The sequence below is a fragment of the Frieseomelitta varia genome, unplaced genomic scaffold, assembly GCF_011392965.1.
Source record: "Frieseomelitta varia isolate USP_RPSP 00005682 unplaced genomic scaffold, Fvar_1.2 scaffold_289, whole genome shotgun sequence".
Classification (NCBI taxonomy): domain Eukaryota; kingdom Metazoa; phylum Arthropoda; class Insecta; order Hymenoptera; family Apidae; genus Frieseomelitta; species Frieseomelitta varia.
The window spans coordinates 367,282-376,677 of record NW_025110022.1 but is presented as its reverse complement, the minus strand read 5'-3'; the positions used below and the strand labels follow the sequence as shown (position 1 = coordinate 376,677).

The 9,396-nt window shown below is 43.0% G+C and overlaps 1 protein-coding gene across 3 annotated transcripts; it reads right to left on the bottom strand.

Moving 5' to 3' along the window:
- Positions 1–4,477: 4,477 nt before the first annotated feature.
- LOC122529486 (toll-like receptor 4) lies at positions 4,478–6,176 on the bottom strand. 3 transcript variants are annotated; one of them, XM_043655665.1, is made up of 2 exons: positions 6,011–6,176; positions 4,478–5,357 (listed from the first exon to the last, which is right to left on the bottom strand). In XM_043655665.1, the coding sequence occupies exons 1-2, from the start codon at positions 6,131–6,133 to the stop codon at positions 4,656–4,658; spliced, it is 825 nt and encodes a 274-aa protein (XP_043511600.1). In that variant the 5' UTR covers positions 6,134–6,176; the 3' UTR covers positions 4,478–4,655. The 3 variants fall into 3 exon arrangements, with proteins under 3 accessions (XP_043511600.1, XP_043511601.1, XP_043511602.1); XM_043655666.1 differs by having other exon boundaries at positions 4,478–5,354; positions 6,011–6,175; XM_043655667.1 differs by having other exon boundaries at positions 4,478–5,348; positions 6,011–6,173.
- Positions 6,177–9,396: the final 3,220 nt, after the last annotated feature.

Genomic DNA, 9,396 nt, shown 5'->3' with positions numbered 1-9,396 from the left:
TTGAAATACCAACGTTATCCAGGTCGCTCAAGTCTTCATGACAACTGCAAGACAGTGAACTCAAAAATATACAGTTTTATTTAAACAAATAAGAAATAAATCTCGGAAGTCTGACCATTTACATAAAATTTGCGGACGCCATAAGACATCCACCAACGTAAGCTATGTTTGAAATACTTTTCCGTAGAGCGAGAGAATTTAAGAGAGAATATTGCGTGGATAGTTTCACACGAGACACCCTATATGCGACATTCTGTCGTTCGTCCATTTCTGCGTTATCAATAACAGATTATTTACTCGAACTTGACATTTGCCGCCAGTTTGAAAAAATACCTGATAAAACGCTACTTGAGTATACTTTCATTCGTCGAACATGTTGCAAAATACACGGCGATACGACCAATTAGCAATAATGAAAATACGTATAATTCCATTCCCCGGATTCCGAGAGACCGAGAGACCTGATAGTCCTACGATGGCAGACACCACGATACACAGTTTCGCGAAAATATAGTTTCGAAAGTAATTTTCCCAGCTTCGATAATTAGCAAAGTCCAGATTCAATTAACCTGGCTTAAGCTCCGGCTGTTTAAAACTTCGCTGCCTCGTTTCGTAATCTTCTGCCACCTCGATACATGTGCTAATACGCGACAGATGAAAATATTCGTATCGATCTACCCAGTGTATTTATCTACCAAGATCGCGTGTGAAAAAGAAAAGAAAAAAAAAAGCGTGGCCGAATAAATCACGCTGTTTCAGTTGGTTGCTCGGCACTCGCGAACACGTCTACCATGAGATATTTGCATTTGATACGTTTCTGTCAGATAAGCGGTTACTTGCCTACCGCGCGCACCGTCTCGACGCTCTAGGATAGATACCGACTCGCCGATCCCGTGTACACAGATTTCTCGGTTCGATCGTTAATGTACATCATTCGGATAAGGATCAACATATCATAAATATAAGCCAAGGCAAAAGCGTAACTTATAGCTTATTAAACATGATTTACCACTAACCGGGCACAATGTAAAGTAAATCACGACACCGTGCAACGATGAACATACCGAAATCGATGGAAAAAAAAGAAAAAAAAAGAAAAAGAGAAGAAGAGGAGAAATAAAAAAAAGAAGATCGTCAGCGTCGGACCGTTAAAACACGAAGAATTGCTTGTAAATTATTTCTTGTAATCTTCCCAAAATTAAAGCGACAAATCTGATTCTTTCTTTTTTCTCTCTACGATTTCTAAATCGACAATATCTTGAAATATCTGTGAATTTCGAATTTAAAGAATGAGGATAGGTGGAACGCGTGGATTGCGTTTTGAACGAAATACCGGGGCGAACAATGCGTTAAGAAGAGAACGGAGTAACAAGCTGCGTTTCCTGGTCCGCAAAAGGCGAGTGGTTCGAAGAGATGCTAATACACCCGGACTGGGTTACAACAGCAGCGGTTGTTGCAGCAGGATGGGTGCGTAACAGGAGCGCATAGAAGCGATGCAATAGCGAGACGGAGCACAACACTCGGTATGACTCGCTGCGGCTGGAGAACACGCGCGAGAGAGTGGATAGCCCCGGCTGCGTGGGAACTGGAGCACTCTGCATACGGAGAATGGTTGGCCGCGCCACGACTCCGGCGTCCAAAGACGACGAAGACGACGACGACGACGACGACGACTAGGAGGATCTGGACGATGCCGGTGCAGCACGAGGCGCGCAAGATCCTCTCTATAAATCACTGGGCTGCGAGCAGTTTCTCTCCGTGCAGGAGGTAGAACAATATCCTTTCCTAAGGTCTTTGCCTACCGTGCGCCTACCGTTGCTACAATAGCATCCGCGAGGGAACTCGCGATGCGCCAGCGCCGTTTGATTAAATACGAATGGGAAGGACGGAGGACGTGGAAACCGATTTCAATCGCCGACCGGTGATTCTTCTCGAATCTCTCGTGAATTTTCCACGACATTTTTTTTTTTTGTCTCAGACAGCGAGAAAACGTACGCAAAGTTGGAGGAGATTCTGAAGACTCGTCGAGTTTGACTCGTTGGGTGAAATGAGATTTTAAGTTTTTAATTGCAACGAATCCTCATATCAGTCTTCGCCACTTTCTCGGAATATCTACTTTGTATTATCGACATAATTTTTTTTCCATAATTACTAACGTAGATTTCAACTACTAACGTAGAATCAACGAGAATACTTATTTTTTATCAACGACTCTACGGAGATTCTGCTTCGAGAGAGTTTATTTTACACGAACTGACTAGTTCGTCCTAGGCTAATCATATTTGCCTGACAACGCTAACCGTTCCAGACGTTTCTAGAACATTGAGGTGTTTTCTTTTTAGCAAAGAACAGGACGCTTCGAAGTTTTTTTGATCGGTAATGATTTATGAAATATACGTTCGAAAATTGTCAAAAGAATGCGACAAGAAACACCAGACTAGATCAGACTCAGCGCTCGGGAATGTTCTTGCTCTGATTCAGCGTGAATCATCGACTCTGTGTAATTAACCCCTTTGGCTACCATCGAAGCCTAAAGGCGCTTTTAAAATTTACTTTCGAGGTAGTGCTGGCGCCCATGGGCGCTCAACTTACTTTAGTTCGCTGAAACAAGAGAGGCGCCTATGTAGGCGTTCACTTCACGTAGCTCGAATCGAACTGAAGGTGCCTACAGGCGTCTGGCAAATGTTATCGGCATTGATTGCAGCAAATCTCACTTGAATCAGGCGTAAATGAATTCTAATTCAACAATTACATCTTCCGTTAGTCGTGTACCTATTATTTAAACGTGATTATTTTGCAGTTTATTTTATGCATTATTATTTACATTATTTCATGTAAATATTATCGACAATAATTGCAGCGAATCTCAAGTTGGATCAGACGTGAGTGAATTCAAATTCAACAATTGCATCTTCCATATTAGTCATTATTCATTTGATATGCTTAAAATGAAAAGGTGTGGTAACGAATTAAGCAAACGTGTAGAGCGTGTAGAGAACGTGACAGAAGAAGGAAGACGCATCACGAATGCGAGAAATGTGACGTATCCTACCACCCTTTACTAGATTATTAGATATATGAAATAAAGCTTAAAGTTATACCGTTAAATTTTTTAGCACGTGCGCTAACAATTCAATGCAGAATACGAATAAATAAATAATGTTGATGCAGTATAGCGCAATCCAATGTTTCGATTATCTCAATGTACATTCTGAGAAATGCACGCTGACGAAAAATTTCGTCGTTCGTCGGTGTATCACGCGATCGAACACCCGCCTTCTACGTGCAGTACGTATCAAAGTCTGTGAATCAAAGATCGACAAGCTCGTTTCGTTTCGGAAATAAACGTCACGAGCGAGCAGCTTGCAAGATCGTTGATGGAAAAGGAAGAATCGAAAGGAACGTCAGAAACGCGACCGATTACCATCCCCCAATTCCAATCCCTCGGCGTTTGATTGGGAAACTGACCCGAAAGAAAAGGATCTATCCTGTAGAGCGGTAGATTGGCTCCGGAGATTCGCGACGTGGGTCTCGTTAGCGGAGGTGAAGCCGATACAGGGCTTACTTATCGGGGCGAGCACGTTGGCGGCGGCGGCGGCGGCGGCGGCGGTGCGCAACCGAGCCACAGGGTGAACGGTTAAGCACCGTTTGCAACGGACAGTTGCGCACACATCGGCGTCGGGGCTGTCTGCTGCTGTTGCTGCTGCTGCCGCCAGTTTCGCAGCTGGTCTGATATATCCTCCTCCTCCGTGTTGTAGCGGGTCGTTGCGCCCCCCTCCCACCCCCAAGGGTCCGCTATTTTTTCGCGCGGCTCGCCGCCTCGAGCCAGCGTTATTAATGACCGCGGAAACCGCGTCAAAGATCTCACGAGCGTGCGCCAGCGTGATCCGTCCGCGTGTACGATACGCATTTTTTTTTTCTTTTTTTATCTTCCTTTTCTCTCAACCGAGCCACCGCCGCCGTGTGATGAATGGCGGCTAACCGGAGTCGGAATGTTCTTGTCCCACCGCGGAGAGAATCGGCGGAGAGATCCGTGGATCAGCTACTAGACGCGTCGTGATTTAACGCGGTTCGCGCGTATGACGTGCCATTGTGATTTAGGTGTTTAGATATTAACGGTCCCGCGACCGATACGCACCACCGTTTCCCAAAGAAGACCTGGCAATCGCTCGTTTCAGCGAACACTTTTTCGCCGGAAAATGGAGAACTCGATGGACAATGAACTACGCGGACGTATACTGCGCCGCAAGCAGTGTCCATCGCGATCAATTCGCTCGATGGGATCGTGTTATTAATGGACCGGTGATACGTGACCGGGAATCTTTTGTACCGAAGGATGTATTAATATGGGGAAACTGTCCAACTTTGGACGTAGATACATAACGTTCGTCGTGTAGATAGTGCTTCTTGCGAATCTACACGTGTATCGGATGTTGCTTTATCGATGGTTAATATGGAACAGTGTGTACGAGATTGGTTCCAGTTGAGTACAATATCGGTTTTGTATTACTGTACAAAATACGTACCTAATTTACACGATTACAATATAATCACGATATAATATAGTAAAGCTCTACGCCTGAAAGAGCAAAAACTTATCGAATTAATAACGTAATTCCAAATTCATCGAGGACTTCGTGAAAGCAAGAGCACCATTAGATTTTCGATTTTTTCAGCGCGGCTACGTCAGCTTGCAAGCCAGAAATCTTCCGCGCGAGTTCGTGAATTTGTTCGTTCAATTCGCCCACGCTGTACGGCCTATCGGCGGATCCTATTCTTCTGTCGACGCATTTCTCCAAAACGACGTCGTTCTCCTCCGCGCCAGGCTCGTGAGCCAAGCACTCCTCTATTAACAGGTCGCTGATGCTCCAATCCCTGATGAAACGAATGTGATTGCTGCCCATGTACCAGGTCATCGAGGAACGACATCTGTATGACCACGGATTGTTGGCAATTAAGATTCTTCGGAGGTTCCTCAGCTTCCTCAGCATGTCCGGCGACAGGCACGCGTTCAGCTCGTTGTGCGCGATATCCCAAACCCGCAGTTCCGGCAGCAGATCGTAAATCGCCGGATCTATATCGACGATCCGATTACGCCACAGGATTAACGCCTTCAGACTCGATAATCCCCTGATCCAGGAGGCATCGATCTTCCGGATCTTATTGTTCACCAGACCCAACAGCCGCAATTTATTAAGACCCGTGAAAGCGTCCGGCTCGATCTCCTCCACGCCGCATCCGGTTATGTTCAGCTGTGTCAGCGAATCGGAATACTTGGAGAACGCGCCAGTCGTTATCTTACTGATGTTCGAATTGACGATATCGATCCCGGCTGCCCCCGCTGGTATCTGCAACTGCTATTTTTTTTTTTTTTTTTTTCTTTTTTCCTTTCACGTTTTCTTCTTACGACAGTTCTTTACCCTCCCAGTGTGACTTTTTTTGTGTTATTCTAGTCATCGAGTTTAATTAGACTGTTTTTGTAAATAATTGATAAGTGAAACTCCATTGATTTGTATATTGACGCGCGCAAATACTTTCTCGATTACGAAATTTTCGTTTCTCTTCTGTTACTTTCGTACAGTGAATTACTAGTGTTTGCAAATGATCATATTGTTTCTACGTACAATAAAGTTCTAATACAGAAAATACATCGATGTACTACTTTTTTACAAGAAATTATTGCTAAAAAGAAAAACTAGGTGTTTAAGTACTTTCTTGACTGTACCACTATAATTGTAAATAAAAATAAAACTTAAGTTATCTCTACAGTTATTTTAACATCTCCCTTTTAATTACCATTTTCCGACTCTTACTGTTACGAAGAAAACTGACAAACAAAGCTCTAATAGTTTATCACTCTGTAATTAATCATAGGAAAGCAAAGCGATGGGAAATTTCTCGCCGAGAATTAAATCAAACGAAAAGAGCGAAGACACTGGTCTAATAGGAGCGATAAGAGTGACGAGCTGTCCGTCTAACAAGATAGTCAACAGAAGCAACAATTTCTCACGTTTAAATCGCTTAATCCCTCGCAGTGGTACCAATCTTCCCGTCCGTTCAATCCAGGACGACAGATCGCCGTGCAGGCGGCCAAACACGTCGCCAAGATTACCGTTCCGAGCGAGCCTCTCATGTTCCGCGAAATTTCGTATATGCCGCCGAGTCGCCACGCGACTCTGCCTTTTATATCGCCGATACGAATCGGCTGCTCCCGAGATGTTAATGTCACGGTCGTCGTCGAGGAAAATATACAGCGGGGAACTCCTGGTGTATCGTCATCCTCCGCGAACCGCGTGATGCGTGCTGAATGATCAAAGTGAGCCACGGACAACAAAACAGGAGAAAAATTTCATTTTTTTCTTTTTCTACGTCTGTCTTGCGGGGAAAGTATTAGATTCTTTTCTACCTTTTTTTTTTTTCTTTTTTCAAGGGAAGATCGACTTATTGGGAACGCGCACGCGACTTCACGCTTCGCGCAAGAAACGTAACAACCCGTTGATTGAATAATTAAGGATTTCTCGTGTCGTCGCACTTTAATGGCCAGGCTCGTGTCGCCGATGTTTAATGTCTTGCAAGGGATAAGGGGAACCGGTTTTGCCAACGCTGCCGGACGCAATATCGATCGCGATGCCTGCTATTTGACGCCTCTCAAATTGTCTCGCGCTTCGACGACCGCGAAAGCATTTTCAACGTACGTTAAAATATTTCAAGCGGCGACGACGCTCGTTTTACATTCAGGCGAATCGTACGCGTGTTTGAAATAATCGAATCTCGTTGGAAGAACGAATCGATTGGAAGAACGTCGTGATAACACCTTTGAGAAATAGAAAATACTTGACCGTCGTTGTCTACCGCAGTCGGTTCCTTTTTACGTTTAAATGTTATTAGTGCTGTCGCGCTGTTCAGATTTCGTGTACGAATAATGCCATAGCGTTTGGTCATGATGCTCAATGCTCTCAGTTTATGATTATAGCGTCATATCGTCGCCAGTCATATTGAAGCTTCCTCTCCTTTATTTTAATTACTTTTTTCCAATTAAACCTAAATCACACGACCCTAAACCTACACTTAATCTAAATCTAAGCTGAACCTAATATAAGCTTAAAAACTGCACAAATAGGTTTTATCTACTTTTATTTACAGATACTTGTACGTAGTTACATCAAGAAAGCGCAATCGCTTGGCACTATCCAACATGTTTATTTAACCTCTTGTCTTGAAATGACGTACTACGCACGTCGAGAATTTTTTGCCTCAAAATTGCAATATTTTCTCAGTTTTAAGTATACTTAAGTATAACACAGACAAAACAAATAATAAATTTATTACTTCTCAATAATTTCTATCCAGTGATATCACACCGACAAGTATAAAAAGAAAGCGACGAATTATTGTACACGGTTTAGTCGCTTGTTGTGGTCCGCAATCAGTTGCCAGCGCAAATGATTAAGGATACCTATAATAATGTCGTTTTCTGACACTGCAGAAAATTTTATTTTATTCAAAAGTTGATGCAGCTATGCCTTATAGGTTATATTAGGCATAACACAGGTTATATTATAACATATTATATATTATAGCATAACATGTTACAACAAGTAAAATTATATATTTAGGTAAAACAAAATAGGCGAAATAAATAATAAATTTACTACTTCTCAATAATTTCTATCCAGTGATATTATACCAACGAGTATAAAAAGAAAGCGACGAATTATTATTATATACGGTTTAATCGCTCGTTATGGTCCGCAATCAGTTGCCAGCGCAAGTGGTTAAATAACCCGTGGCGCTAAAACGTAGCATAACGTACTAATACAAGTAACAAAATAATAACAAAAAAAAAAACTTTCAGAAACTTTCCGAAAAAAATTTTTCCATTTTGTTCTTCAGTTCGCGAGAAGGAAACGCTACGAACGAGTCGAATCGCGGCGACGAGAGGAACAGAGGGATCGAAGGGACGAGGCGTGCACGGAAGTTGGAAGTTATAATTGGCGAAAAATTCGGCGGGATAATCTCGTGTCAGACATCGTTCGAATTCCCATCGCGCGCACGATATATCGAACGATCGTTCGTTCGCGATAGCGGCGCCTACGTGTTTCACAGACATTAAGCCGCGACGAGCGTGGTACGGGGAGAGGGCGCATAATAATAAAGCGCGTTACTCGCCGATCGTGCTGTAATCACCCGAATAAAGCCACCTGACGATGCCTACGATGCGGCCTGCGTTTGTCACTCCCGTTTAGCCTCTCGGCTAAAGTGTTTGCGTACTCTTGGAACGATGAAATACGAACGATAGGCAGCAGGTCTGGCGCCGATAAAGCCGCGATGTACATATCTGGCGTGTGCATCGCGATAACCAAAGGCTGAACAGCGATTGCGAAACCGCGCGAAAGTGCGTTAACCGCGAGTTATCGCGCGTCGAAGCTTCCTACTTCGAGGGAAACAACATACAAGATTTCGCGTGAATTCGCGTGTTTTTTTTTTTTTTTTTTTTTTCGGGGAGATTTGTCTTCGAAAGTTGCCTCTTGGTTTTTCTTCATTCAGACCTTCGAGTTCGATGTTTTATAAATGCGACGTTGAATCGATCGTGAACGAGTTTTCACCGTGTACACGCGTTATCACGTTGAAGACGTGTACCCGTACACGTCCAAGGATACTGATGTAATAATCTACACATTCTCTCTACTTTACTATCTATAACTATAGAGCGTGCTCTTTTTTCTGTCCCGGGTTATATTTCTATGATTTTTCGATATTTAACAATTTCACGCGTCCTTTTTAAAAGTAGCGCGAGATGTTATTTCCGTCTTGTTAAAAATGTATGCACGAAGAGTTGATCTCTAATTTTTGCAACACTCGAGATTTATACGTTAACAGAGATCTTTTCCTCTTCAACATCCGTCTTATTCATCATACATGTAAGTAAATGCTTCCTTTTTGCCGCTGACGTATGTTTTTTTTAACAGGTTTTGCAATTCTTCTACGGCATTCGTAGCGGAGAAATTCCTGAGATAATCCAGTAGAAAAGCATACAATATTTATTTACTCGTTTATTTAGTGGAAGACTCTTTACGGTACACGTGTACTCTAAATAAATGAAATTGAAGACAGCAGGTGTGTGTCAGAATAACTACGTGGCCGTAATAACGGTAGTGAAGTAACCATCTATGCGCAACGAATATATTAGATATAGCGCCAACTTGAATGCTTCTCGTGCAACTCGACGAAAGAAAAGAGATAGACAGACGAGAGAGAGAGAGAGAGAGAGAGAGAGAGAGAGAGAGAGAGAGAGAGAGAGAGAAAAGTGAAAAGAAAAAGCAAAATGCGTTAATCACATCGTATCGAAACTCCTCGCAACTCATTACCGCTTCTGTTACTCGCAATTTATTATTT

Excerpts from the sequence above, each read along its gene's own strand:
- LOC122529486 (XM_043655665.1), bottom strand. The coding sequence starts at position 6,133 with ATGAGAGGCTCGCTCGGAACGGTAATCTTGGCGACGTGTTTGGCCGCC. Across the intron at positions 5,358-6,010 it reads AGGGATTAAGCGATTTAAAC|CAGTTGCAGATACCAGCGGG; the intron begins GTGAGAAATTGT and ends AAAAAAAAATAG.